At 48.0% G+C, this 27,990-nt stretch overlaps 3 protein-coding genes across 14 annotated transcripts; 2 read left to right on the top strand and 1 right to left on the bottom strand.

The window, feature by feature from the left end:
* Positions 1 to 222: 222 nt before the first annotated feature.
* On the bottom strand, positions 223 to 15,987 carry S100A13 (S100 calcium binding protein A13). Of its 9 annotated transcripts, XM_054486669.1 has the most exons (7): positions 15,374 to 15,580; positions 13,666 to 13,872; positions 12,643 to 12,743; positions 9,748 to 9,864; positions 9,109 to 9,224; positions 7,946 to 8,159; positions 223 to 463 (listed from the first exon to the last, which is right to left on the bottom strand). In XM_054486669.1, exons 6-7 carry the CDS (start codon positions 8,096 to 8,098, stop codon positions 320 to 322), a joined length of 297 nt encoding a protein of 98 aa, XP_054342644.1. In that variant the 5' UTR covers positions 8,099 to 8,159; positions 9,109 to 9,224; positions 9,748 to 9,864; positions 12,643 to 12,743; positions 13,666 to 13,872; positions 15,374 to 15,580; the 3' UTR covers positions 223 to 319. The 9 variants fall into 9 exon arrangements, 8 of the variants coding, with proteins under 8 accessions (XP_054342644.1, XP_063506774.1, XP_054342654.1 ...); XM_063650704.1 differs by lacking the exons at positions 12,643 to 12,743; positions 15,374 to 15,580 and adding an exon at positions 15,638 to 15,987; XM_054486679.2 differs by lacking the exons at positions 9,109 to 9,224; positions 12,643 to 12,743; positions 13,666 to 13,872; positions 15,374 to 15,580 and having other exon boundaries at positions 9,748 to 9,859.
* Positions 10,018 to 13,671, top strand: S100A1 (S100 calcium binding protein A1). Its single transcript, XM_054486721.2, has 3 exons — positions 10,018 to 10,123; positions 12,141 to 12,294; positions 13,330 to 13,671. The coding sequence occupies exons 2-3, from the start codon at positions 12,154 to 12,156 to the stop codon at positions 13,471 to 13,473; spliced, it is 285 nt and encodes a 94-aa protein (XP_054342696.1). The 5' UTR covers positions 10,018 to 10,123; positions 12,141 to 12,153; the 3' UTR covers positions 13,474 to 13,671.
* CHTOP (chromatin target of PRMT1) lies at positions 15,688 to 27,596 on the top strand. Of its 4 annotated transcripts, none has more exons than XM_054486591.2 (6): positions 15,688 to 15,965; positions 18,145 to 18,226; positions 19,864 to 20,017; positions 23,511 to 23,697; positions 24,493 to 24,630; positions 26,352 to 27,596. In XM_054486591.2, the coding sequence occupies exons 2-6, from the start codon at positions 18,162 to 18,164 to the stop codon at positions 26,555 to 26,557; spliced, it is 750 nt and encodes a 249-aa protein (XP_054342566.1). In that variant the 5' UTR covers positions 15,688 to 15,965; positions 18,145 to 18,161; the 3' UTR covers positions 26,558 to 27,596. The 4 variants fall into 4 exon arrangements, with proteins under 4 accessions (XP_054342566.1, XP_054342576.1, XP_054342619.1 ...); XM_054486601.2 differs by having other exon boundaries at positions 15,698 to 15,965; positions 23,514 to 23,697; XM_054486644.2 differs by lacking the exon at positions 24,493 to 24,630 and having other exon boundaries at positions 15,825 to 15,965; positions 23,514 to 23,697.
* The last annotated feature ends 394 nt before the right edge of the window (positions 27,597 to 27,990 follow it).

The following is a 27,990-nucleotide window of genomic DNA, read 5'->3' as shown; positions in this document are numbered from 1 at the left end:
TGCCCAGCCCTCTGCCTCTACTTTTCATATATTCATTCAGCCATTTATTGGGCACCTGCTCTGTACAAGACCTGGTGCTAGATGCTGCGGAATTCAAAGATGAATAACATTCCCTGTCCTCAAGTGGCTCATAATTTTCAGATCCATCCTCAGGTCAAGAGAGAGCTTTCCCACTCTCTGGTCTCAAGAAAAGAAATCAGGATGGGGTGTAAGTAAGAAACATTTGTGTTTCAAGGAGGAAGTTTTATTTGGGAAGAGTGCGGTTCTGCTCGGCCCTGACCAGCCCTGCCCTGCCCACCCCCATCTCAGCCAGGCAGCTTTACTTCTTCCTGATCTTCAGGTCCTTCTTCTTCCTGATTTCCTTGGCCAGCTCCCCAATCAATCTCCAGTACTCATTGAACTTGAGCTCAGAGTCCTGATTCACATCCAAGCTCTTCATCTTCTCATCAAGAGAGTCCACATCCTGAGGAGACACCAAAGGGAAGAGTAGAATTAGAAACTGGGGTTCTTGAGAAAGTAGGGAGGGAAGAACGGTCAGCTGCCATTCTCTCAAGGCCCTTCCCTCAGAGAGCAGTGGTACCTGCCCCTTCTCTAAAGAATGAGGCTGCAGCCCCAAAACTGCACTGCCACGGGGTGCCTCTCCAAGGAGCACCAGCAGAGAGAGGTGGGGGGTCCTGAGTCCTAGTGCTCGCCATTGTGTAAATACTTCCACAATGGCCGCTTACAAACCACAAACAGGTTGTCACTGAATACAAAGCTGGAAAGAAATGCACACAATCTTCTCTCACCAGCACACCGCTGCAGCTGCTGTGGGATCGGCCCAGGGATTTGCCAGCATCTCAGGGAGATGCTGCAGGGTTGGACCCAATCTGAGCCTTCTGGGGCCACCCTCCTCTTTCTCAGAAAGCAGGAGAAGCTCCCAGTATTTAGCTGCTCATTTGCACAACCCTTGTGTCTTTTCATTTATCCAACTGGGTCACTAGATCAGGGGAATGGCAAGGACATGGAGTATCTGGGTTTTTAGGGGCCCTTGACAGGGTCTCTCTCATAGGCCTGTGAACTCAATGGCAACAGTAAACTGGATGTCCTGATCAAAGGACCTGTTGCCAGCTAAACAAGCACAACCAAAAAGTTGACTGTTGAACAATAGTTCAACATCAAACCAGAGAAGGGTGCCTCAGGCAGGGTGTGATGCTCAAAGTTTGAACCAACATTTGGATGCAGACAGAGAAGACTCACCGAATCTCTAAAAGGAACAAAGCTGATTCATAGAAGAACTAAAAAAGACTTTTTTTTTTTTAAGTTACAACCACGTTTAATTATAAAATACTATAAGCACTGCCAGTGGAAGGCAAGGATGGCTACTGTAACATTATATTGGGGGTGCATTCAATTAGTAAAGAGAAATAAATAAGTATTAAGAAGGAAGAAGCAGGAAGGGCGTGGTGGCTTACACCTGTAATCCCAACGCATTGGGAGGCTGAGGCGGGCAGATCACTTGAGGTCAGGAGTTTGAGACCAGTCTGGCCAACAAAGGGAAACCCTGTCTCTACTAAAAACATAAAAATTAGGCAGGCCGGGCGTGGTGGCTCATGCCTGTAAACCCAGCACTTTGAGAGGCCGAGGCGGGCAGATCACCTGAGGTCAGGAGTTCAAGACCAGCCTGGCCAACATGGCGAAACCCTGCCTCTACTAAAAATACAAAAATTAGCTAGGCATGGTGGTGGGAGCCTGTAATCCCAGCTACTCGGGAGGCTGAGACAGGAGAATTGCTTGAACCTGGGAGGCAGAGGTTGTGGTGAGCAGAGATCGCGCCATTGCACTCCAGCCTGGGCTACAGAGACTCTGTCTCAAAAAAAGAAAAAAAAATACAAAAATTAGCTGGGTGTGATAGTGCACACCTGTAGTCCCAACTACTTGGGAGGCTGAATCAGAAGAATCGCTTGAGTGTGGGAGGCAGAGGCTGTAGTGAGCCGAGATCAAGCCACTGCCCTCCAGCCTGGGTGACAGAGCGAGACTATCTAAAAAAACAAAGAGCTGTGGCAGAAATAAAACAAAGGCCAAATACCAAATACCATATCAGTATCAGTGGGTTCCACAGCCCTGGATTCAACCAACCTAGGACCAAAAATATTTGAAGAAAAAAATCCACAAAGTTCCAAAAAGCAAAACTTAAATTTTGCCCCATGCTAAGTACTAAGTTGAATCCATGTGAATGAAGTGATGAGTAGGCGTTGCATTATGTATTACAAGTAACCTAGAGTTACTTGTAATTTAAAGTATACAGGAGGATGTGCATAGGTTATATGCAAGTACTATCTGATTTTATATAAGGGATTTGAGGTCGGGCATGATGGCTCACACCTGTAATCTCAGCACTTTGGGAGCCCAAGGTGAGAGGATCGCTTGAGCCCAGGAGTTCAAGACCAGCCAGGGCAACCTAGTGAGATCCCCATCTCTACAAGAGAAGGATAAAAAAAGGTAATTGAGCATCCAAGGATTTTGGCATCCAAGGGGGTCCTGGGAACAATTCCCATGGATACGAAATGACAACTATATATTTCATATTATACCACAGGGATATTAAAAAAAAATTTTGAATAAACAGACAATTGAATAAATATATATTTTTCTTAAAGAGAAAGGCTCAATTAACCAAAAAATGTCGATTTTCCCTAAAATATATCTTTTATATGATCCCAATTAAACTATCTACAGGATTTTTTTTTTTTTTTTTTTGAGACGGAGTCTCACTCTGTCGCCCAGGCTGGCGTGCAGTGGTATGATCTCAGCTCACTGCAACCTCCGCCTTCTGGGTTCAAGCAATTCTCCTGCCTCAGCCTCCCGAGGAGCTGGGATTATAGGCACCCACCACCAAGCCTAGCTAATTTTTGTATTTTCAGTAGAGATGGGGTTTCACCATGTTTGCCAGGCTGGTCTCAAACTCCTGACCTCAGGTGATCCACCCACCTCAGCCTCCAAAATGTCTGGGATTACAGGGATGAGCCACCACACCAGGCCTACAGGATTCTTTTTAACATTATAAAATGTTACTGGCTGGGCATGGTGGCTCATGCCTGTAATCCCAGAACTTCGGGAGGCCAAGGCAGGTGGATAACTCAAGGTCAAGCGTTCAAGACTAGCCTGGCCAACATGATGAAACCCCATCTCGGACAACCCGCTCGGGTCTCTCACACTGTGGAAGCTTTGTTCTTTCACTCTTTGCAATAAATCTTGCTGCTGCTCAAAAAAAAAAAAAAAAAAAGAAAAGAAAGAAAGAAAGAAACCCCATCTCTACTAAAAATGCAAAACTTAGCCAGGCGTGGTGATGCATGGCCATAGTCCCAGCTACTTCGGAGGCTGAGGCAGGAGAATCGCTCGAACCCAAGAGGTGGAGGTTGCAGTGAGCCGAAATCACACCACTGCACTCCAGCCCAGCCTGGGTGACAGAGTGAGACCTCGTCTCAAAAAAAAAAAAAAAAAAAAATTTAAGTTCCATTTCACTCAGAATTATATAAGCGTAAATCAGAAAAATATACCATTTTCACATCGTAGATTAGCAAAAAGTAAAAGCTCAATAATACCCAGTTTGGACAAGTACACAGGCATCGCATGAAGTGTGGGTAGCCATATAAACTGGTACAATTTTTTTAGGAGGCAAATTGGTAATATTCACAAAAATTAAAAATGAAAGCCAGTCTCGGTGGCTCACCCCTGTAATCCCAGCACTTTGGGAGGCCGAGGCAGGCAGATCATCTGAAGTCAGGAGTTCGAGACCAGCCTGGCCAACATGGTGAAACCTCGTCTCTACTAAAAATACAAAAATTAGCCAGGCATGGTGGCACGAGCCTGTAGTCCCAGCTATTCAGGGAGGCTGAGCCAGGAAAATTGCTTGAACCTGGGAGGCGGAGGTTGCAGTCACCCGAGATCGTGCCACTGCACTCCAGCCTGGGTGAAAGAGCAAGATTCTTTCTCAAAAAAAAATTAAAAATGAACATGCCACTTAACCTAATATTTCTACCACCAAACATTTACCTTATGTTGTTATTTTTCCACCAGTATGTAGGTATACAAACACGGATATTTGCAAGAAGGAAGAAATGGACATAAGAAAAATTTCCATCAATAAAGGATTGGGCTGGGCACAGTGGCTCATGCCTGTAATCCCAACACTTTGGGAGGCCAGGGCAGGAGGATCACTTAAGCCTAGGAGTTCAAGACCAGCATGGGCAATATAATGAGGCCTTGTCTCTACAAAAAAATTTAAAAATTAGGCCTCAGTTTCCATATATGTGAAGTGGGGAATGCGGACTGTGTTTTCTCTTGGCCTCCTTCCAGCTGTGATGGTCTGTGAATCTCCTGGAAGCCAGCTCTGGGTCCAGTCCTGTTTTGGGGAAATTAGACCAGAAAGGCACAGAGCATACACAAGAACCCAACAGCATCATCTGATACAAGCCCATACTTCCACTGGCACACAGTATCTTTGCTTACCTAACTACATGCACACACACATACAGAGGCTCTGTCTCTACAAAAAAATTTAAAAATTAGCCGGACATGGTGGCACATGCCTGTATTCCCAGCTACTCAGAAGGCTGAGGTGGAAGGATCACTTGAGCCTGGGAGGTAGAGGCTGCAGTGAACTGTGATCACGCCATTGCACTCTAGCCTGGGCAACAAAGTGAGACTCTGTCTCAAAAAAAAAAAAAAAAGAGGTATCAGTTGTAAGCTGGTAAGAATGACACAGTGGAGAAGGAAAATTTGAGGACACAAGAAAGAGAGGAGTAATTTCAAGAGGAAAGTCTTTTTTTTTTTTTTTTTGAGACGGAGTCTCACTCTGTCGGTCGCCTAGGCTGGAGTGCAGTGGGTGAGAGGGGATGGGATCCAGGGCACCAGTGAAGGGTTGGCCTTAGGGGCAGTGACATATCATTTGCGTAACAGAAGACAACTGATTTCGGGGAGGGAGCACGTACAAGTTTCCTGATTGCTCCTATTTTCTTTTCCTTTTTTTTTTTCCTTTGAGACAGTCTCCCTCTGTTGCCCAGGCTGGAGTGCAGTGGTGAAATCTCAGCTCCCTGCAACCTCTGCCTCCCGGGTTCAAGCAATTTTCCTGCTTCAGCCTCCCAAGTCACTGGGATTACAGATGCACACAACCATGCCCAGCTGATTTTTTAAATATATTTTTTAGTACAGATGGGGTTTCACTATGTTGGCCAGGCTGGTCTCAAACTCCTGAACTTCTCAGTGAGTAAACTACTCAGGAAAAGGGAGAACGTGGAAAGACGTACTGAGCTTTGAGGAGAGAAGACAAATTGTGAAATAATCATCTGAAAGAACTGGTAAATGAATCAACCAGGGAAACACAGAACTGCCAGGCATTGTCAAGGGTCCCTTTTGGGGTCTGTGGTTATAGATTTAAAGTGAGACAAGTCAACAAAGCTGTGCATTTTTCTCCAGCCAGATTCAGCTATCCAAATGGAGGGGCAGAACAGTGGATTTAACTGGCAAGTTACTATAGGTGAAATGGTGGATTAACTGGGTTGAGAACAGACAGAGACAGAATCAATGGGGTTAAGGCAGTGATTACAATGAGAAGCCTTAGAACCTGAGGTGAGGAAGAAGGGCAATGAGGACACGAGGGATGTTGATGGAAGATGCAAAAGTGAGAGGGTCGAGAGACTGAAGGTACCTGAGGAGTCAGGGAAGTGCTGAAGTGGAGAAGCTAGAGAGGGGAACAGAACTGGAATGACAGGAGGAGGTCAGCAGATAAAGGGAAACTTGAAATCAAGATTTTGGAAGTGGTGCGTTATTTTGTTAATGACACAGTCTAAAGCATGAACAGAGGAGTGGAATGCTGAGCTGTAAGAAGACAAATCTTTTTGGAAATGAGGAGTTGAGAAAATTGAAAGGCCCAGGTGTTGGATGAATTGTCTGTGTGGATGCTGAAGCCACTGAGAATAACAACAGAAGCAGTGATGACAGGAAAACAGTGAGCCAGGAGCTGAAGAGCCGTAAGGAGTGCAATAAGAAGAATGGCAGGTGGCAGACGAGCTTCCAAGGAGCTGGGAAGTCTCAGAAAGAAGAAGAAACTAAAATCTAGAGATAATGAAAAGCAGAGAGGTCACTTCCTACATTTCCAGGCCCAGAGGAAGTTGAATTTAGGAAAAAAAAAAAAAACACACAATCACTGCTTGACAAGGATATAAGGAATGCTGTCCCTTCAGGAGAGAACCTGAAGTTTCCAGTAAAAAGATGAAAAGAAACGTCTGGCTGGGCACAGAGCTCACGCCTATAATCCCAACACTTTGGAAGGCCAATGCAGGAGGATCACTTGAGGCCTGGAGTTTGAGACCAGCTTGGGAAACATAGAGAGACCGCATCTCTACAAGTAACAAAAATTAGGCCAGGCACGGTGGCTCACGCCTGTAATTCCAGCACTTTGAGAGGCCGAGGCAGGCGGATCACCTGAGGTCAGGAGTTCAAAACCAGCCTCGCCAACATAGTGAAACCCCGTCTCTACTAAAAATACAAAAATTATCCGGGCATGGTGGCGGTTGCCTGTAATCCCAGCTACTCATGAGGCTGAGGCAAGAGAACCACTTGAACCCAGGAGGCAGAGGTTGCAGTGAGCCAAGATCGCACCATTGCACTCCAGCCTCGGTGACAGAGTGAGACTCTGTCACAAAAAAAGAAAGAATTAGCCAGGCAGTGTGGCATGCACCTGTGGTCCCAGCTACTTGTGAGGCTGGGGCAGGAGGATTGCCTGAGCCCGGAAGGTCAAGGATGCAGTGAGCTGTGATCACACAGTGGCCTGGGCAACAGAGTGAGACACCCTGTCTCAAAAAAAAAGTCTGAGAAGTTGGAAGTTGTAGGGGATTTTGCAGATGAAAGACCATGAGTTTCAGAGACTCATTGTGTTCAGGGAGTCCATATTCACACACTTCAATGTGCCTGTGGATTTTCAGAAAGGATGTAAAACAAACTGTCAACAGCCAGAATGACCAGGCCTCTTCGAGCCCAGAGTTGATTAAATTTAAGACCTGACCCCAGCCTGTGAGTGGGAGAGAAGGAATGACTCTTACACCCTAGTGAGAGGATGCCCATAGCAGGTAGGGAGTCTTCACAGATGCATCTCACAGACCCCCTACACTGAGGTCTATGACTCCATGAATTTGGCTGTGTTTTCATTTATGATAAGCCCCTTTCCACTGCTAGGCCTCAGTTTCCATATACGTGAAGTGAGGAATGCGGACTGTGTTTTCTCTTGGCCTCCTTCCAGCTGTGATGGTCTGTGAATCTCCTGGAAGCCAGCTCTGGGTCCAGCCCTGTCTTGGGGAAGTTAGACCAGAAAGGCACAGAGCATACACAAGAACCCAACAGCATCTTCTGACACAAGCCCACACTCCCACTGGCACATAGTATCTTTGCTTACCTAATTATATGCATGGACACACACACACACACACACACACACACACACACACACACCAGGCAAGAAAACCCACAACCAGGTCAGGCGCAGTGGCTTGCGCTTGTAACCCCAGCACTCTGGGAGGCCGAGGCGGGTGGATCACCTGAGGTCAGGAGTTTGAGATCAGCCTGGCCAACCTGGTGAAACCCTGTCTCTAATAAAAATACAGAAATAGGCTCGGCGTGGTGGCGCACCCCTGTAATCCCAGCTCCTCAGGAGGCTGAGGCAGGAGAATCACTTGAACCCCGGAGATGGAGGTTGCAGGGAGCCAAGATCACACCACTGCACTCCAGCCTGGGCAACAGAGTGAGACTTTGTCTCAAAAAAAACAAAAGAAAACCTGCAACCATTTACACATGCAGTCACCCACACCCTTTCTTGTGGTCACATCATCGTACTCGGCACCATCATGTCCTAAACACAGTGTCCCACAATCACCATCTTACAAAATCTCAGTCCCAGATCTCTGCCTACCTTGAGCAGATGGGGCAACTGCTGGGTAACCAGCTCTTTGAACTCGTTGACACTGAGGCTATCCTTCCGGCCCTCCTTCCTTGCAAAGGTGAAGAAGGTGGTGACCACGGTCTCGATGGACTCCTCTAGCTCTGTCAGTGGTTCTGCTGCCATTAGGACCTTGAGGCCAAAGCTGATGTCCTCAAGGGGCTAGCTGACCTTTGTCAGGGCTGACCTGTGGAACAGAGAAGGAGCAGAGAGGGAGAGTCAGGGAGCCCCAAGATGCAGGAATGGTTCAGAAGGTCCCTGCCTTGGTGTTACCACATCAGTCTCAGCCTGGAGGGGGCATTATGGGGAAAGAGGGAGAGGACAGGGGTTGAGCTTGGGGCATCAGACCAGGCAACAGCATCTCAGTTTTGGTGGGGGCAGGAGACTCAGCTCCAGAAACCCCCTCTTCTGTAGGTCTCACAATCTGGGGTCCTTTTTAAATGTCTGTGGCTTAGGGACCCCTCTGTGGTGATCCCTCGATCTGGAGACCCCTCTACTTGAGAGGAGGTCTTCAGTTGACGGTCCTTCTTGGAGTCCTTCGAGTCTGGTGGCCCCTCTGTGGCGTGTCTGTCTCAAGAATCCCTTCTTGTCTCACCCAGCCTCACAGGTCATAAGGTTGTTTGTCTCCAAAGCTTGTTTATGTTGGGCCCTGGTCTCCGGCCACTCGCATCCGCCCACACACACTCTAACCGCTCCTCCCAGCAGAGAAGCACAGGGTCTGGCAAATGTCCCTGTGGTCAGAGCTGGCTCCATCTGAACAGACCCATTTTCTCTGCCCCGCTCCACCCTTACCTCTCCTCAGGGGCAGCAGGGCAGAGTGCTGAACCCAGGACCCCACAGATCCTCCCCGCTCCTGTCTCCCAGTGACAAGGGTCCTCGAACGGGGCGTCTCTGACTCCCTGCCCCAGGACGGGTTTAGTACAGGCACTCACAGCCCCCTGGGGTGCGGTGTGTGGGGCTGGAAGAGGCATTCTCTTTTCTGTCCACCCCGTCACGCACTCCTGCACGCACTGTTGCTCGATCATCCAAAGCTGCTTCCTGAATTCCTGTCTGAGCTGGCTCTGGGGGAGGGACCTGGGAGCCCAGGAAGAAAAAATGATCTCCAGCCTCCCTCCAGGGTCGGCCATGAGACTCACCCGGCAAGGAGATGGGGTAGAGTGAGCTGGAGCCTCAGGGCTGAGGTTTATAAGCAGCGGGGAAGGAGGAGAGAGCTGCTTCCAAGCCCGGAGGTGTCAAATTTCCGTGGTCGATTCTGAAGACCAGAGACAGCCCAATCACACCGCTCGCCCTGAGCCCTCAGGCCTGGACCCGGGCTCCCTGCCAGCCACACGAGCGCCCCCACTTGGTCAGGAAGAGGAGCTGCCTGGACAGATCTCATTCAGCAGGGGTCCCAGGGTCCTAGTCCTCTCAATACTGGGGGCTGCTGCCACCACACCCCACGTCTAATCAGGAGTGTGTATGCTGAGGGGGGAAGAGGGAGGCAACCAATTGAGGGAGCTCAACACTGAGAGGCCCAATCTGAGACACACACAGAGGCCCCTTAGAATGAGATCCCACAAAGGATGCTACAGACCAAGATCCCTCAGAGAACCCCAGGCTGAGGCCCCACACACAGAGGGGGATCCAGGTTGAGACCCCCAGAGAAGAGTCCTGGATTGAAATCCCTCTGTGGGTTCTCAGACTCCGAAGACTAAGTTTCTCACTGAGGGTCCTCTCAGCGAGGCCCCATAGAGGAGCCACAGACTAAGACCCCCTCAGCAGAATTCCCCACTTACCCAGCTCAACCAGCACAGCCAGCCACAGGTACTGCAAGGCCCAGCTTGGGGTAAGACATCCAGCGTCCCTCCCAGGACCTCCTTCCCATCTCTTTCCCTTGCACCATCTACTGCTGCCTGGAGAGAAAGGAACGGGGCAAGCAAGGCTGGGAAAGAGACAAGGGCCGCCTGTTCCAGCCCAGGAGACAGAGGGCGCCTCTGTCTGCTCCTGGCCCCGTGCCCCACAGGGTGTTCGTCTGTGAAGGGGTGGAGTCGATGGGGGGGTCAGCGGGGGAGGGACTGTTGAAGACAGGTCTCCACACACAGCTCCAGCAGCCACATTTGCAGCCTTGGCCGTCTGTCCAGAACCTGCTCCCACCTCAGGCCCAGGCCACCCGTGAGTACCCTGCCCCACTGGGCTAGTCCCTGGCCTGCCAGCTTCAGGGAGAGGGGTCTTCAGAAGGGCTCCAAGAGGCTGGGGACCATAGCACTGTGGAGCACTGAGGATCTGGGAGGAGTCAGTCAGGGTGAGGGAAGTTTGGGATTTGGGGGAGACAGGGTTTGGAAGGTGGTGATGAGAGACAAATGAACTGAAGGTCGGAGAGAGAGCTGGCAGCTCAGCAAAGGAGGAAGCCAGTGGGGAACCCACCACGAGCTTCCTGGCCACCTGGCCCTCCCACAGGGAGCCCTCAAGTCCCTGCCAAGGCCCCCTCTGTCTCCCAGGTGTTGAGAAGGGCCCCAGCCCTCCCCTGCCTCGCCTCCTGTGGGGTAAGAAGAAGAGAGCAGATACAACAGCTGTTTCTGCCCCCACCTCTCCTGCCAGCCTTAGTCTCTCACCCCCCCCCCGCCTTGCCAAGAGCTCAGGTCCCCGGGGAGTCTGGGGGTGGCAGGGCGAAGATCCCATGATATGGGGAAGCAGAGATGTAGGGTGCTGTGCCCCTTCCCAAAGCGACCTCCACAGGACCTCCCCTTTCTCCTCCTCCCCTTTTTGGCCCAGACCTTTTGACTCCTCTTTCCCCCCATTCTTACCTCTTTGTTTTCCCATCTGCCCTGCCCCCAAGTCCTCTCAGAACTGCCACCACATAAAATCCCAGGCTGCTTTAGGGCTCCAGGTGACCTCCAGCTGCCCCTCTGGCATGGAGCAGGTAATCAAGCTACCAGCATCCCTCCCTCAAGCACCCCTTATCCCCTCATCAGCCACGGCTTGGGTTCCATCTCCCCCACGTCTCTGACAACTGCTTCTCAGGTCTGGAGTTCAGATGACACTCACAAGGGCCCCATTGAAGAACTGGGATGTCATTCGATCAGGGGCCATTGTCCAGCCCCCTAGGCCTGGGGAAGGATGGGGACATCTGATCCGAGACACCTGAGCTGTCCCCCCTGGGGTTGTGGAAGGCCAGACTGTCCCAGGGCCAAGGGAAAGACGCCCCCTGGCTTGGCAGTGTTCTCTCTCAACAGACCACTCCTTTCTCCTCTCTTCTCCTACTCTCTCCCAGCTCCATGAACTCAAAGGACCGCATGCTTTCAGCCCTTTATCTCCCCCAACACACAGCAGCCCCATTCCCCTTGCTCCCACTATCCCCAAATCAAACAGGAGTGAGTAGTCGCAGGCACAACGCCTGCAGGTCTCCTCTCCCACTCCCTGGGAACTCTGGCTCCAAGGAAAAGGCTCAGACATTCCTCTCTCCCCTTCTGCCACCCACCAGATGGAAGGGATAATTTTGCAGAGGCAATGGGAGCATACCCTAAAGAAGCCAAAATGACATGTTCAGGAGAGAACAGAGTTGAAGGACCAAAAGGGGCCCCCAGCTGCTGACAGGAAACTCAGAGTCAGTGAGACCTCCCTCCCCTAGAAGGCTTAGGCCACCCACTGGGGCTGCCATCCCCTCTACCAGGCTGACCGAGGGTACCAGACTGACTCCTTGCTAGGGGTGGGCAGCAGAAGGAAGGCTGTAGTGGACACCCCAGCCCACCACCCTCAACAGCAGAGCTTGGCTATGCTAGACAGGCAAGGTCCAGGGTAAAAATAGAGCCAGAGGAAGCATGGCCCAGTCCTGTGACCACCCCTGCCTGCCCCACCCTCCTCAATCCCTGCCTGGGCAGCCACTGCAGACATCTACCACAGGCCTCTGGAGCCAGCCCAGCTCCAACTGCTCTCTCTCCATGCCCCAACCCTGATTCCCTCTGGCTGGGGTACAGACTGAGGGACACGGAGAACAGGTCTGCACTGAGGTCTGCTGGGGTTTCCCTCACATTGTAAAATCTCAGGGAAAGATCAATTGCAGTAAGGCTCTAATCCCACAGCTATTTGAGCTGTCAGCCAGGGCCAGGGCCAGGCCTGAGGGTTCCCGTCACCTAGACCCCAGGTACCCCAGGCCTGGTCCTCAGCTCACTTCCATGATGGGGGTGGGTAGGTGCACTGCTGCAATGGGCTCTGAGCTGGAGACGGCGATGGAGACCCTCATCAACGTGTTCCACGCCCACTCGGGCAAAGAGGGGGACAAGTACAAGCTGAGCAAGAAGGAGCTGAAAGAGCTGCTGCAGACGGAGCTCTCTGGCTTCCTGGATGTGAGCATAGAGTGGTGGAGTGGGAGTGGAGTGGGTGAAGGTTGGGGGAATGGGGTGGGCACCCTCTTGCTATTTCCCCACCCCACCTCCAGCTCAGCCTAGCCTCCTTCTTTCCTTTCCCAGGCTTCTCTCCTGGGTTTTTCCAGGCTCCCCTACTCCTCCTGGGTCAAGTCAAAACGCCCTGGTTTACTGATCACCTGTTAAGTGTTAGGCCCTGTGTAGATTCATCAATAATAAGACTCACAGACTTAGAAGGGAAAGATTGACACTTAGAAGTAAACCATGCACTCCAGGAAGTACACAGAGCCTTAACAGATGTGCCAGAAAGGGTTATGAGAGATTATTAACCTGATTGAAGCCAGATGGCTTTCCTGAAGAGGTGGCACTTGAACCATGGATTTCCATTGGAAGATTATCTGGGTAAATGCAGACATTTTAGGAGGAGGCAACTGAATGAACAAAAGCACGGGAGAAAGAAAAATGTGGAGCATGCCAGTAGTTTCATTCAACTGGCATGAAGGATGTAGAAAAGTAGGCTGCAAAGGCTAACCAGGGCCCCAAAGTAAAGAAGCCTCAGGATACGGTAGAAAGTGCACCAGTTTTGAGGTTTTATTGGACTGGGTTCAAATTCCAGCCCTGCTACTTTCTAGCTGTGGGACTTTGGGCATATTTATTTAACCACCGATTACCAATTTGTTTCTTCTCTAGAATGGAAATAGTGAAACATACCTCACATTATTTGTATTAGAATTAAATTAGACAGTGCTTGTAAAGCTCCTAGTATAGTGCTTGCTTTATTGTAGGCACTCAACATACGGTAACTGGTGTCATTATTATTCATTCTGCCAGGTGAAAGAGTTTATGCTGTAGGCAACAGGAGCCCTTAAGAGTTTTGAGGAAGCCCAGAAGAGTCCCATAATTCAGTGCAGTTCCTCTCGCTCATCTTTGCCTCCTGCTTCTCAACCACCCCCTTGCCTCTGACTCTGTACTGTACCCCTTCCTATACACCTCCCTCTTCCTCTTCTCCCACCACAGGCCCAGAAGGATGTGGATGCTGTGGACAAGGTGATGAAGGAGCTAGACGAGAATGGAGACGGGGAGGTGGACTTCCAGGAGTATGTGGTGCTTGTGGCTGCTCTCACAGTGGCCTGTAACAATTTCTTCTGGGAGAACAGTTGAGCAGACAGCCACATTGGGCAGCGCCCTTCCTCTCCACCCTCCCAGACCTGCCTCTTCCCCCTGCTTCCACCTCACCCCACTTATCCCTCTCCATAACCCCACCCCTGGCCACCCCACCCACACACACATCAAGGGCGCAAGAGTAGCGGTCCAAGCCTGCAACTCATCTTTCATTAAAGGCTTCTCTCTCACCAGCCATCCGATGTCTGTCTCCTCTGGAATCTGGAAGTGGGTGGAGACGTGAAGACTGTTCACTCTCAACTCCCCTTATTTGGGGAAGTGTCTTATTTAGAAAGAGGTCAAGGTGCATTACATCTTCCTACTTGAGGAATGCTCAAGGTCCAGGAATGTGGGGGTTCAAGGTTCCAGTTGGAAGTCGAGGAGACATCAGCTTCTCAGCTATAAAACCAGAGGAAGAAATAATCTCCTTTTTTTTTTTGGAGACACAGTCTGGCTCTGTCACCCAGGCTGGAGGGCAGTGGCATGATCTCGGCTCACTGCAACCTCTGCCTCCCAGGTTCAAGCGATTCTCCTGCCTCAGCCTCCCGAGCAGCTGGGACTACAGGCGCCTGCCACCACGCCCGGCTAATTTTTTGTATTTTTAATACAGACGGGGTTTCACCATGTTGGCCAGGATGGTCTCGATCTCCTGACCTCGTGATACCCCCACCTCGGCCTCCCAAAGTGCTGAGATTACAGGCGTGAGCCCCCGCGCTCGGCCGAAAGAATCTTCTTTCAATCAACAAACATTTACTTAAGTGGTACTATGTGTAAACTGCGTAGGAACTGAGGCTCCAGCATTAAGCAAAATAACCACGATCCTTACCCTCACGTGGGTGAGGATGCTGGGCCATTACTTACACACAGACACACACGAACACATACAAACACACGCACACGCCCAAGTGCCAGGAAGGAAAATGAAAGGGTCTTGACGTGCCAGTGGGGCAGAGGAAGGGTTGCAGATGTGTCATTCTCTCATTCCTCAAACATATGTACACTGTATTGTGCACAGTCATTAGAAAAATCCCTTATTGAGGCCGGGCACAGTGGCTCACGACTGTAGTCCCAGCACTTTGGGAGACAGAGGCGGGCAGATCACTTGAGGTCAGGAGTTGGAGACCAGCCTGGTGAAACCCCATCTCTACTAAAAATACTAAAATTAGCGGGGCATGGTGGCACGCGCCTGTAATTCCAGCTACTCAGGAGGCTGAGGCAGGAGAATGGCTTGAACCTGGGAGGCAGAGGTTGCAGTGAACCGAGATGGTACCACTGCACTCCAGCCTGGGTGACACAGCGAGACTCCATCTGCAAAAAGAAAAAAAAAGAAAGAGAGAAAAATCCCTTATTGAACAGGGAACATAGCTCATGCCTATAATCCTAGGAGTCGGGAGGCTGAGGTGAGAGGATCACCTGAGCCCAGGAGGTCAAGGCTGCAGTGATCCGTGTTTGATTGCGCCACTGACTCCAGCCTGGACAACAGAGCCAGACCCCGTCTCAAAACAACAACAACAAATCAGAGAGAGAGAAAAGAGAAATCCCTATGTAGGTCTGCAACAAAATAAACACGGATGGCAGGTGTGGAGGGAGGACATGGAAACGCAATCGAGGACGCAAAGGTGCCCCACCCCAAGAAGGAGTAAACAGTATTTAGGCCAAGTTGGGGAGGGGAGGAAGTGAGGAGGAAAACATGGACGGGCGGTGGTGTTGGCCGGTGCAGGATGGGAGAGGAATGTGCTCCCAATACTGGCCTCCTGGGCCTTGGCTGGAGCATTTACGGCACTTCACAACTCTCAGACTGGGCGAGTGGCCATGAGAGGAAAACCAGTGCAAATTCCCCAGGCCCAATTGTCCGGAAGAAGACGAGGCAAGTCCGCGTAAAGATTTTTGGACGGTGTACCTTGGCTAGGGAACGGAGGGGCGAGGGAATTCGGGACCCAAATCCCCTCTAAGGCCCACATTAATAACTACCCCAGGAGGTTGCAGCGCAACCACTACTGGAACGTGAAGTCCCTGCACGCCCCAACAACTGGGCCATTGGCCACGCCCCTAGCGGCGGGGCACTGCTTGGAAGCCCCGCCCTCGCCCTAAGGCTCCGCCTCTGATCTCTGCGCAGGCGTAGCTCAAATCTTTCCCGCCCTCTAGTCGTGCGCGGATCTGACACCTGACGTAATGGCGTAGACGCCATTTTAGCCGGTCCCACAAGCACTGGACGTGGCGGCCATTTTGTTTTGGACACCGAGCCGGAGCTGGCGGCCGCTGCAGACGAAAGGCAGGAAAGGGCAGGCCGGGTGAGCAGACGGATCGGCCGACTAGACAGCCAACCAGCAACAACGAACTGAACTCGCATACTACCGCTTACGCATCTAACCAACCGCCCATCTAGCTAACCCGAGCCCCTCCACCGTCAACTCAGGTTCGGCCGGTCCCCGGCCCGCCTGCCGGAGCCGTGGTGGCAGCCGCGGGAGGAACACTGGCGTCTGTTTCCTTCGGTGAGTTTCTGTGGTGAGAAGGGGGGGGGGTCTTGGGGAGCGGAAGGGGCCGGCGGACGCGGAAAGGGGGTGGTGGCATGTGCACATAGCTACGGTGTTGGAGCGTGGAGGCCCGGGGGAGGAGGCGGAGCCCCTGCGAAGGGACGGGGGAGGGGCTGAACTGGAACCTGGTGGCGGGATTGATGGAGGTTGGGGTTTGATAGGATAAAAAGGAAACTTGGCGGGTTGAGCAAAAGTGGAAGTCTTGACAGGGCTTTGAGGATGGTAGGGAGATTAAGAAGTACAAGACTTTGAGGAATGTTGGAAATTAATGGCGGCTTTAGGGTTAAGTTTTATGGAGGGCTCTTTGCAAGTTAATTCCCAGGTGAATTTAGAAAACCTTTCCTACTCCCCCAGGTCGTCAGTTTCTTGTTAAAGTCCCTGCTTGATTTTGGAGTTGAAAGCCACTTTTGAAACTAGGCATGCCTATATATATGGGGTTTTTTTTGTTGTTGTTTTTTTTTCTGAGACGGAGTTTCGCTCTTGTTGCCCGGGCTGGAGTGCAATGGCACGATCTCAGCTCACTACAACTTCCGCCTCCCGGGTTCAAGCGATTCTCCTGCCTCAGCTTCCCGAGTAGCTGGGATTACAGCCATGCGCCACCACGCCCGGCTAATTTTGCATTTTTAGTAGAGACATTTCTCCATGATGGTCAAGCTGGTCTCGAACTCCCAACCTCAGGTGATCCGCCCGCCTCGGCCTCCCAAAGTGCTGGGAAAACAGGCGTGAGCCACCGCGCCCGGCCCTGCCTATATTTTCACTCTAGATCAGTGGTTCTCAACTTTAGCTGCACATTAGAAGCACCTAGGTAGCTTTCCCCCGACCCCACGATTGGTTCATTTCCAAACCTCATTACCAGAGATTGTGGTTTAATTGATCTAGGCCCGGATATCTGTATTTTCTATTTTATAGGAACGGGGTCTTACCATGTTATCCAGGCTGGTCTCGAGCTCCAGGGCTCAAGCATTCCGCCCGCCTTGGCCTCCCAAAGTGCTGAGATCACAGGCGTGAACCACCGCGCCCGGCCTGTCCAGCCCTATGTTTTAAAAGCTCCTTGGATAAGTCATATGTAGTCAAGGTTGAAAACGACTGCTCTAGAGTAAAAGCCAAACTCGGCCCGGCGCGGTGGCTCACGCCTGTAATCCCAGCACTTTGGGAGGCCCAGGTGGGTGGATCAGGTGAGGTCAGGAGTTCAAGACCACCCTGGCCAACGTGGAGAAACCCCGTCTCTGCTAAAAATACAAAAAAATTAGCCGGGCATGGTGGCACGTGCCTGTAGTCCCAGCTACTCAGGAGGCTGAAGCAGGAGAATCGCTTGAACGGGGAGGCAGAGGTTGCAGTGAACCGAGATCGTGCCTCTGCACTTCAGCCTGGGCGACAGAGCCAGACTCCGTCTCAAAAAAAAAAAAAGCCAGACTCCATACTTTGGTTGCTAGATTGGGTGCTACCGTTTTTTAGAAATTCCTGGGTATTTTGTGGGCCTTGAAGTTTGTTTGTTTGGGATTGTTTGTTTTAAAGAGATGGGGTCTCAGGCCGGAGTGCAGTGGCGTGATCACAGCTCTTTGCAGCCTCCAACCCTTGGGCTCTAGCCATTCGCCCACCTCAGCTCCCCTGAGTAGCTAGGACAACAGGTGCTGGCCACCATGCACCGCTAATTTTTTATTTTTTTTTTTCTTAGTAGAGACTGGGTCTCGCTTTGTTGCCCAGGCTGGTCTCTAACTCCTGGCTTCAAACCATCCTGTGCCCTTGCCCTCCTAAAGTGTTAGGGTTACAGGCAGTGAACCACCACACCCAGCCACCTTGAAGTTATAATAATCTGAGGTAATTGCCATAGAAACTTAAGAATTTTTGCTGGGCGTGGCAGCTCACGCCTGTGATCCCAACACTGGGAGGCCAAGGTGGTAAAATCCTTTGAGGCCAGGAGATTACGGCTGCAGTGGCCACTGCGTTCCAGCCTGAGTGACAGAGCGAGACCCTGTCTCAAAAAAAAAAAAGAAATTTAAGCACTTGAAATGTGCCCTCATGTGCTCTTTAGTCGTCAGTGATAAGGCATTTTTATTTATTGTTGGCTTGGGCCTTGCCACTTATAGAAATGATGTCACTATTGTGATTTGCTCATTTTACGTATTGTCCTTTGTAGATTCTCGGGATTTGAAGATGGCTGCACAGTCAGCGCCGAAAGTTGTGCTAAAAAGCACCACCAAGATGTCTCTAAATGAGCGGTGAGGCAGCCAACAGCAACTTCAACTCCTTCCTAAGAAAACATTACTTAACTTGGCCCTGGGGTCCAATGCACAAAGCCAATTTTAAGCTAAATACCAACAGAAGGCTACAGACCTCTGTTCTTAGTTGCATCTCATGTGGTACACAAAACAAATTGGGCGGTTGTTTGAAAACCCCTTATCAGTAGACTTTTATGTTAAGCTGTCTGAAGTATTTATTTGGTGGGATGTATTTTAAAAGACTCCTAACACTTTCCCTTTTCACATTTTTTTACATTGATACAGGGGTCGTGCAGCACGGTAGCATGGTACCCTGGCTACAGTAGGCTTGCTGCCCAGTCCAAGGCCAGCAGTGTTGTGTCTGGCCTGTAAGAGGCAGGTAGCAAGCCATGAATATGTCCAAAGGCCCTTGAATGTCATTCTTGGGCCTTGTAAGAGGCACTCGCTTTGCTCCATTTCACTTTCCATTCTGCTTTTAGTTTGGTTTTGTTTTGGATTCTTTTACAGTTAAGTGTTCTTCTCTTCCATTCCATTATACTTCCTTGACAGAAATAATGAGTCTCTTCACAGGCTCATAAATGATCAAACTAATCTAACTTTGAAAAGTAACTACTTGGAGTTAGAAAAAGTGATGATTTGAGACTAAGAAAAGTAAAGATATTTAAAGGCAGTTTCTATCTCTGACAACTTTGTTCATTAAGAGTGCCTTTGGTTGGGCACGGTGGCTCATGCCTGTAATCCCAGCACTTTGGGAGGCCGAGGCGGGCGGATTACAAGGTCAGGAGTTCGAGACCAGCCTGACCAACATGGTGAAACCCCGTCTCTACTAAAAATGGAAAAATTAGCTGGGTGTAGTGGCGTGTGCCTGTAATCCCAGCTACTCAGGAGGCTGAGATAGGAGAATCACTTGAACCCATGAGGCGGAGGTTGCATTGAGCCAAGATCCCGCCACTGCACTCCAGCCAGGGCAACAGAGGACAGAGTGAGGCTCTGTTTCAAAAAAAAGAATGCCTTTGATCAGTGATTTCATTAAGTTGACTTTTGACCACTGAAATTTACTTAATGCCTATTTTTGCCTCTTCTGAGGCTTATGTGCTTCTCTCCTTATCTCTTTGGCTATGATAAGCTAATTATTTATGTTTGCATAATGTTTGTGTTTGCATGTTAGTGACATATATTTTAAAATGTGATACAGTCCTGTAATTTACGAGAGTATGTTAATTGCTGTGAGCTTTGAAGGTGCTCTCATCCTTCCTCATATTTGGCCTTAGAATGCACCTCGGATCCCCCAAGGTTTAGGCTTTCTTTGTTTGTCTTTGAAACTATATCTTCTGTCTCTTGTCATATCTGCTTATTGCGTGTTTTTCATACCTTCCACCTCTCTAAAAGCCGTTACCTGAGCCCTTGTTATCACTTTTGGTTGAATGTGCTGCACTTAGCTGCATTTCTAAGTTTCTGATTCTTGCAAGTTTGTGGAAACAGAGGAGTCTTTAACCCACATCAGCCTTGATCTAAGCGTACCACTTTACTTAAAAGTTCGTGGGATCTGGAGCTCCTGGTCTAGCAAGCCATGAAAATGCCAATAAATGTTTGTAATAAAGCTTTTATTTAAACATCCATTTTGTTCGACCTTGAAGCTTTACTAATATGCTGAAGAACAAACAGCCGACGCCAGTGAATATTCGGGCTTCGATGCAGCAACAACAGCAGCTAGCCAGTGCCAGAAACAGAAGACTGGCCCAGCAGATGGAGAATAGACCCTCTGTCCAGGCAGCATTAAAACTTAAGCAGGTGAGAGAATGGGTCTTAATGCTCCAGAAGCAGCTGGTGATCTCTGTCAGGGAGTCCACTGAGGCTGTCAGGACGTGATGGATGATTGCAAAGTGGCTCAGGGCAAAAAGCTGAAACTTCTCTGGAAGAAAGAGAAGTTCAGAGAATTCCATTTTTGGCAGGTACCAATAAGTAACTTTTTACTGTCTTTCTCTTTTAGGGAGTTTGCCATCTATGTGGCCTGTTTCTGTTACCAATGAGTATTAATCTTTCGTTTTCTGATCCTTAACCCTTAACATAGATTAATGGCTTATTCCACAAAGAAACTTTATTTCAGCTTTAGATAATCTCACAGCATCCTTTACTCTCTGTTAAATGATTTACCCAACAGGGAAATAATTTTATTCTTTTTCCCCTAGTGCAGGGAGTTTGCATGGCCTTAGTCAAAAGTTTTCAATGCTAAAATATACAGAGTAGAGTGACCCTCATTTCCACAGCACCTAAAGTTTTACCAGTAAAGTGGAGCAAGAGTACTGAGTAATTTGAGTTAGGGGTTCTCTTTTTCAAATTTACAGTGAGAGATAATCCTATTCAGACCTGAAATAAAACCTGCTCTTTATTATTCATAGAATTTATATGCAAGTCCGGACAGTGGCTGTGGAAGGATATGTCCAAGCTGTGGCTGGGCGTCTGGAGGGCGGTGCCATGCAACTGTAAGGGCTTTGGTAGCATTGCATGGCTGTGCATAAATTCAGCAGTTAAATATAACACCCTTACACCCCCACCCTGAACCACTGGGCTCACTGACCAAAAATAAACAAGGCTGTCTGCTTCGGCTACCTTAAGCCTTGGAGTGACTGAATTCCTCCCTGACTCAGGAAAGCAGCAAAAGGCACCACCATTTTCCAAGAGTAAATGGAAATTGCTGAAGATGAATCTCGGACAGATCATTCCAAAGGACCTTTCAACAAGAAGCTTTAAGTATAGGCTCTGCAGGAAGTAGTCCCTATCCAGAGTAGTACTATTAAATAGAATTTTTTTGTGTTTTTGTTTTGTTTTGTTTTGTTTTGTTTTGAGACGGAGCCTCGCTCTGTCATCCAGGCTGTAGTGCAGTGGCGCAGTCTTAGCTCACCGCAGCCTCCGCCTCCCGGGTTCAAGCGATTCTCCTGTCTCAGCTACAGGCGCCTGCCACCACGCGCGGCTAATTTTTGTATTTTTAGTAGAGACGGGGTTTTGTCATGTTGGCCAGACTGGTCTTGAACTCCTGACCTCAAGTGATCTGCCTGCCTCAGCCTCCCAAAGTGTTCAAATTACAAGCATGAGCTATCGTGCCCAGCCAGAACTTTCTGCAATGATGGAAATGTTCTGTATTTGCTATCCAGTACAGTAGCCACTAGCCACATGTGGCTATTGAAAACTTTAAATGTGACTCGTGCAATTAAGGAGCTTAATTTTTTTTTAATTTAATTTTAGGCCAGGCCTGTAATCCCAGCACTCTGGGAGGCCAAGGCAGGCGGATCACTCGAGGTCAGGAGTTCAAGACTAGCCTGGCCAACGTGGCAAAACCCCATCTCTACAAAAAAAAAAAAAAAAGCCGGGCAGGGTGGCGCGCACCTATAATCCCAGCTACTCGAGAGGCTGAGGAGAATCTCTTGAACCCAGGAAGTGGAGGTTGCAGTAAGTGGAGTTGGCACCACTGCATTCCAGCTTGGGTGACAGTGAGACTCCGTCTCAAGAAAATAATAAAATTTGCTTTTAATTTAGGCTGGGTGTGGTGGCTCACACCTGTAATCCCAGCACTTTGGGAGGCCTGGGCAGGTGGATCACCTGAGGTCAGGAGTTCAAGACCAGCCTGGCCAACATGACAAGACCCCATCTCTACCAAAAGTAAGCCAGGCATGATGACAGCTCCTGTAATCCCAGCTACTCGGGAGGCTGAGGCAGGAGAATTGCTTGAACCTGGGAGATGAAGGTTGCAGTGAGCCAAGATCGTGTCACTGCACTCCAGCCTGGGCAACAGAGCGAGACTGTATCTCGAAATAAAAATAATTTAAATAGCCACGTGTAGCTATAGAGGCTGCCTTACACAGCACAACTCTAGAGTGGAAACTAAGTGGTATAGTTGACATCCTTAACTTTCCTGTTAATATTAAAGGCCGGTATTGGTGGCACTTAAGGATTGGAATGGGTAAAGAACTTCCCAGCACTGTACAGTTCTCCCTTTAAAGCACAAAGCTTGGGAGAATTAGTACATGCAGGATAACTGAACGCAAGAGACTTGTGGAATGCAGTTCTAATCTCATAATTGTGTGTTAATCAGGGGAGTAACAGGACAGGCTGTTACGGTTGGTTACACCTACTTATGCTAGATGCATAATGTTTGGAGCCTTCTCCACTGATTAGAAGCAATTTATGATCTTATGCTAGAAAGTTAATAATAATGCTTCACAGCATCTTTTTGAGAGGTATGATTAGAAAACACACATACACATTGGTAGTCACTTGTGGGTGAAGCGTGAAGGGGCTGTAGAATTTATTTTCTTTCATATTGACTGATGGCTTTATGGACAACCAGTCTTGCTAGGACCTTGGTTGTGTTCAGGGCTATTGCTGTCCCATTTTCCTTTGAAGGAATTTAATTCTCTGACATGTAGTCTTAATGGTTTTCTTTTGAGAACAGATTCTTAAAAATACTCTATCTCTGTAGTGTGTCCTTGTATTTGTATATGGCCCTGAGTTTTGTGATCACCTGAATAATTCTAACATAGGTTTGGCTGGCTGGCTGTGGAGATACATTTGAGTTACATGTTTATTTTTAATTTAAGGTCATCATATTGTTTTAAAGGAGCTGTTTGCAAGTGCAGGCATGGAATTAGGGATTTTTAAGAAACATAAGGAAAGGAGATTTGACTTTCTTATGTTTATTTACATCTTAAGGTAAAAAGTGGACCGTCTGGAAATAGATTCTCAGAGGAAAAATGGAGCACACGGGCCTCTTTGAGAAATCAATCTTGTTCTTAAGTCACAAGAACTCAAGTGAACTTGTAATTTAAGTTTTGCCCAGAGTGTGATGAACTTCCTATGGTGTTTGAGTAAGCCTTTGAAGACAGTGGTAGTCCATGGGCAGGTATGAATCAAGTCATATAATTGTCAACCTGTAGTTCAAAAGCAGTACAATCCAGGATTGAACTATAGAATGTTGTTACTAAAACTTAAGTTTCAACTGGCAGTGTATGACCTCTGTAGCCAAACTAGTGAGGTACTTTGTGGAGATGCCCATTTCATGGGACCACACTTGAGCTTCTTGGAGTTTCTGCTCTGGATCAAAATTCTGCTGCTTGTATAACGTTCTGAGGCAAAGGCTTGCTTCTGGTTTGGGATCCTTATAAACCCACAACAGGTTTATCTCCCTTCACACCAACATCTCACTTGCTTCTTTTTCTCTGCACTTTAAGTTGCCAAATCCTGTTGGATTGCGTTTTTGATCTCAATCCCCTAACACCTTTTCTTCCAGAAGAGCTTAAAGCAGCGCCTGGGTAAGAGTAACATCCAGGCACGGTTAGGCCGACCCATAGGGGCCCTGGCCAGGGGAGCAATCGGAGGACGAGGCCTACCCATAATCCAGAGAGGCTTGCCCAGAGGAGGACTACGTGGGGGACGTGCCACCAGAACCCTACTTAGGGGCGGGATGTCGCTCCGAGGTCAGTGCTGTGTACCCTGATAATTGTCGGGCCCTACTCCCTTCCCTTTTCTCTTGGGCTGCTTATGGACACGTTCGTTTAACATCTTTAAGCCTGAATTTGTATTAATATAATAACTTCTGAAATCACATTTTTAATAGTGCTGCATGTCTTTTATCGATACCATTCCTTTTCTGATAATGTGCAATGGTGAGAGGCTATGACCTGCGTAACAACAGGTAATTCATGTCATCTCCATTCCATTTTAAAACACCCTGCTGCTGCTTGAATCAAAGCACATTCAAGTTCTAGAAATAAGTCAAACATAAGAAATTTATAGGTCTTTTGGCCTATATCTCTTTGTTCCTGGTGCTAGTAAAACACTGATACAGCTGGAAAAACAGGACAAGTTGACCCACAGCACTTACCTATATATGTTCATTTGGGGCACTCTTACTCTGTTCCCTGTATAGTTCTTGTTCCCTAGAAGAATCTGTTGAGATCAGGAACCATAGCATTTATTTTTAAATTTACCATAATGCTAGGCATCTATCTGATTATTCAGTAGATATTTATTAAATGTATGTACTTACTAATTGAATTAACTCCCAACTTCCAAAAATGGATTTGTGGTCAGACTTGTTGAATTGATTGAATAAAGAGTAGCTTAATCTATTCACAGTATGCAGCTTGCCCCAACCAACCTAAAAACTAACTGAATTACCCTCATTTAACCCTCACCACCTTCCTTTGGTTGGAATCTACTTTGTGTCTCTTGGATTTACCTGCATATACATTGTATGCCTCCTCTCTAAGGTCAAAACCTGCTCCGAGGTGGACGAGCCGTAGCTCCCCGAATGGGCTTAAGAAGAGGTGGTGTTCGAGGTCGTGGAGGTCCTGGGAGAGGGGGCCTAGGGCGTGGAGCTATGGGTCGTGGCGGAATCGGTGGTAGAGGTTAGTCAGCTACCAACTTCAGAGAGTAGCTCCCCCTTACTTTCCTCCCTTAAAAACTCAGAGCCACCTTTCTGCACAGCTTGAAGTCATAGGCAGGCTTCTTTGTTTGTCTTGTTTTGTTATTTGAAACTGGCTTATTTTTCAAATTACCATGCTGGTAGTGCAAAAGTCTCATGATTTTTCCAAGAATCAATCAAGTGCATATTATAGAGCCAGATTATATGCCATCTTCCTCCAAGCTCTTGAAAATTTAAATTGTATAGTTGAAAATACCCCCCAAAATGGTCAGTTTAGGGTTTTACCTTTCTCTGCCCCTGCCCCACCACCATCACCACCACATACCACCCTGTAGCTCCAAATCCTGGTTTGAGTCACATGAGAATATAGAAGAGAGAGAGAGATATAAAGATGAAGTAGAGTTAAGAGGGTGGTGAGACTTGGAGCTGGGCATTGGCTCTGAAACCAGATAAATTCAGTGTCACATTTGTGCCTGTGGAGAATCAAAGATGACTTTTTTTGCTCAAGGTAGAGAGCAAGATGGAATTATTATCAGTTAACTAACTGGCTCTTATTGATAATCTTGCCTTTGAAATTTATTGATGTTTGTCTTGTGACCTCATGACCCAGACTGGGAAAGAGTTTAATGATGTTGCTGCTGTTAATACTAAATCTCATGGGAGCCTTCTGGCTTAGAGCTTAGTGGAAAACTCCCAACACCACCTGTCCAGAAAAAAACACTATTGTAGCCCCTGTGTATATTTGCTTTGGTTCTCTTAAAAGGTGTCTTGGGTCTTCCATGACTTAATGACCTTGAAGTTGCCAAGGAATAATAACTGTTAGGAAAGAAAAGTTGATAACCAAGGGCTTGTTTTCTTCTCTCCCATTATATGATACTTGACTTACTGAGTGAAGTGCAAGCTAGTTTGGGTTTCAGGCTGAAATAACATGTTTCCAAATTATCTTGACTTGGATCCTGAGAGAGAGACATCAGGAGGGTGGGAGAGACTAAAATAGCTTTTCAAAAAGCTGATTTTGTTTTGTTAACTGAATTCAAACTGCTTCTCAGATAACCACAATTGTCAGTTGTCATAAGGTAACTAGAATTAAAGGTAGAAATAGCTAGGACAACTCAAAATATTTTTTCAAATCTCCCCTACATTGTTCCTGTGTCAGAAAAACTCAGTCTCCTGACACATGAGGTCAGCTAGCTCATTAGACTTGATAAGTTTAAGGAAAGATGAGATGACTTTCCAGAAGGGTCTCCAATAAACTTAATTTGAAAACTGTCTTATCTTCACACCCCTGATTCTCTGTGCCCTTGTTACCACCTCCCTATCTTACTAAATGGGATTATCTATCATGTATTTTAATTATGAACTTAGTGAATCTCAAATGTTAGGTAATTTTATCTTAGGATCGATTAAGGTTTTTTAAAATTATAGTTGCCAGTTAATTATTTTCCTTTATTGATAGAATAAAATTTGTTAAAATAGCATTTAGAGATGATCATGTGATAGAGGATTCATTATGTGTGCTTTCCATGTGTTGCTTTCTACCCAGTGTGTTTCCTTTTTTTCCAGATTTCTCCTCTTTGCCCTGCCCTTCAGCTTTTCTCAGCTAGGCCCCACTGCTCTAAGGGGCATTTACTACAGCACCTGTTAAACTTACTTGTAACTGTCTCTTTTTTTTTTTTTTTTTTTTTTTTTCCTCCTTTGGGCCAGGTCGGGGTATGATAGGTCGGGGAAGAGGGGGCTTTGGAGGCCGAGGCCGAGGCCGTGGACGAGGGAGAGGTGCCCTTGCTCGCCCTGTATTGACCAAGGAGCAGCTGGACAACCAATTGGATGCATATATGTCGAAAACAAAAGGACACCTGGATGCTGAGTTGGATGCCTACATGGCGCAGACAGATCCCGAAACCAATGATTGAAGCCTGCCCACCCTCCCATGAGAGACTCTTGTTAGTCAGCACATCTGTAAATAACCTTGAGATAACAGATGAGAAGAAATCTGATTGATGCTGGATGGACCTATCACAATAGGCTGTGGACTTACTTGCCACCAGCTTGTGCATTTAGTGTGTTCCTTTTACTTTTTGATACTGTGTTGTATGAAACCCTTTTGTCCTTTGATTTGGTTTTTTGTTTTTGTTTATTTAGGGGGGAGGGGGGGTTTCCCCTCCTTTGCCCAGACTTTTCTTTGAACACAAATGCATTAGCCTTGTGGCTAGAATACCCTTTTCCTACCTCTGTCTCCCCTCACTTGTCATATTCTCTGACATGCTAACGTTTCTTTTGTTCATCTCTGTTGCCCCCACAGAAAGATCGCAGAAAAACCGGTCAGTGTTCCTTCCTCCCTGATGCTTAGGTTTCTGAAATAGGGTTCTGTTACAGCCTCTTCGATAGCCTGTTTAAAATGTTTAGAAAGTCTGGAGCTCAAAAATGCATTCTTCCACATTGATAATTTAGTAAACTGAGAACATTGACATCACTACAGGGCAGCATAAGAGGTTGCTTACATGTGGTAGCAGCTCTGGTTTGATTCAAGTTGCTACCATGTGCATTGACACCACGTATACCATAACCAGCGTGCTGGGTTGAATTGCACTTTCTACCCTTGTATGAGATTTACAGACTTTCCTCCTGGGTTTGTATCATGACCAGAGGGGTACTATAGGGTTGGTTTATACTGCAGTATAGAGGAAGAAGCCATTTGATTTAGTAGGTGTGTCAGAAGGGAGAATGATGGCAGACGAACTGCTGGAAGAGGTCAGAAGATACCCATGCTAAAATGTAATTATATCCTCATGTTTATCCCAAACTAATCTTGGACTTTTCCACTCATTAGCTTTGTTTTGCCCTTATTTCCCTTGAAGTTTTAATTAAGTTCAACCATATTCTGTCAACTGTTCAGTTTCAGTGGAATCTTGTATTTCTGGTTCATTATAACAAATTGTTCGCTCAAATCCACCCAAGACTCTCTTTATTTGGGGTGCCTCAAAACGCCATGGCTACTTTAATGATGTCTTTTTTTTTTTTTTTTTTTCCCCTCGTGACCGAGTCTCGCTCCTGTCACCAGGCTGGAGTGCAGTGGCGCGATCTTGGCTCTGCAACCTCCAACTCTCTGGTTCAAGCGATTCTCCTGCCTCAGCCTCCCAAGTGGCTGTGACTACAGACACGCGCCACCACACCCAGCTAATTTTTGTATTTTTAGTAGAGATGGGGTTTCACCATGTTGGCCAGGATGTTCTTGATCTCTTGATTTGGTGATCCACCTGCTTCAGCCTCCCAAAGTGCAGGGATTACAGGCGTGAGCCACTGCACCCAGCCCCTTTCATGATGTCTTGATATACCCCTTGTATGG

The sequence above is a fragment of the Pongo pygmaeus genome, chromosome 1, assembly GCF_028885625.2.
Source record: "Pongo pygmaeus isolate AG05252 chromosome 1, NHGRI_mPonPyg2-v2.0_pri, whole genome shotgun sequence".
Classification (NCBI taxonomy): domain Eukaryota; kingdom Metazoa; phylum Chordata; class Mammalia; order Primates; family Hominidae; genus Pongo; species Pongo pygmaeus.
This window is presented reverse-complemented; position numbering and strand designations above follow the sequence as displayed.

Coding starts and splice junctions, on each gene's coding strand:
- CHTOP (XM_054486591.2), top strand. CDS start 18,162: ATGGCTGCACAGTCAGCGCCGAAAGTTGTGCTAAAAAGCACCACCAAG. Junction 18,227..19,863: donor AAGATGTCTCTAAATGAGCG/GTGAGGCAGCCA, acceptor TCGACCTTGAAG/CTTTACTAATATGCTGAAGA. Junction 24,631..26,351: donor TGGCGGAATCGGTGGTAGAG/GTTAGTCAGCTA, acceptor CCTTTGGGCCAG/GTCGGGGTATGATAGGTCGG.
- S100A1 (XM_054486721.2), top strand. CDS start 12,154: ATGGGCTCTGAGCTGGAGACGGCGATGGAGACCCTCATCAACGTGTTC. Junction 12,295..13,329: donor AGCTCTCTGGCTTCCTGGAT/GTGAGCATAGAG, acceptor CTCCCACCACAG/GCCCAGAAGGATGTGGATGC.
- S100A13 (XM_063650702.1), bottom strand. CDS start 10,771: ATGGGAAAACAAAGAGGTAAGAATGGGGGGAAAGAGGAGTCAAAAGGT. Junction 9,290..9,747: donor GGCTGTGCTGGTTGAGCTGG/GTAAGTGGGGAA, acceptor TGTGGCTGGCAG/GGAGCCCGGGTCCAGGCCTG.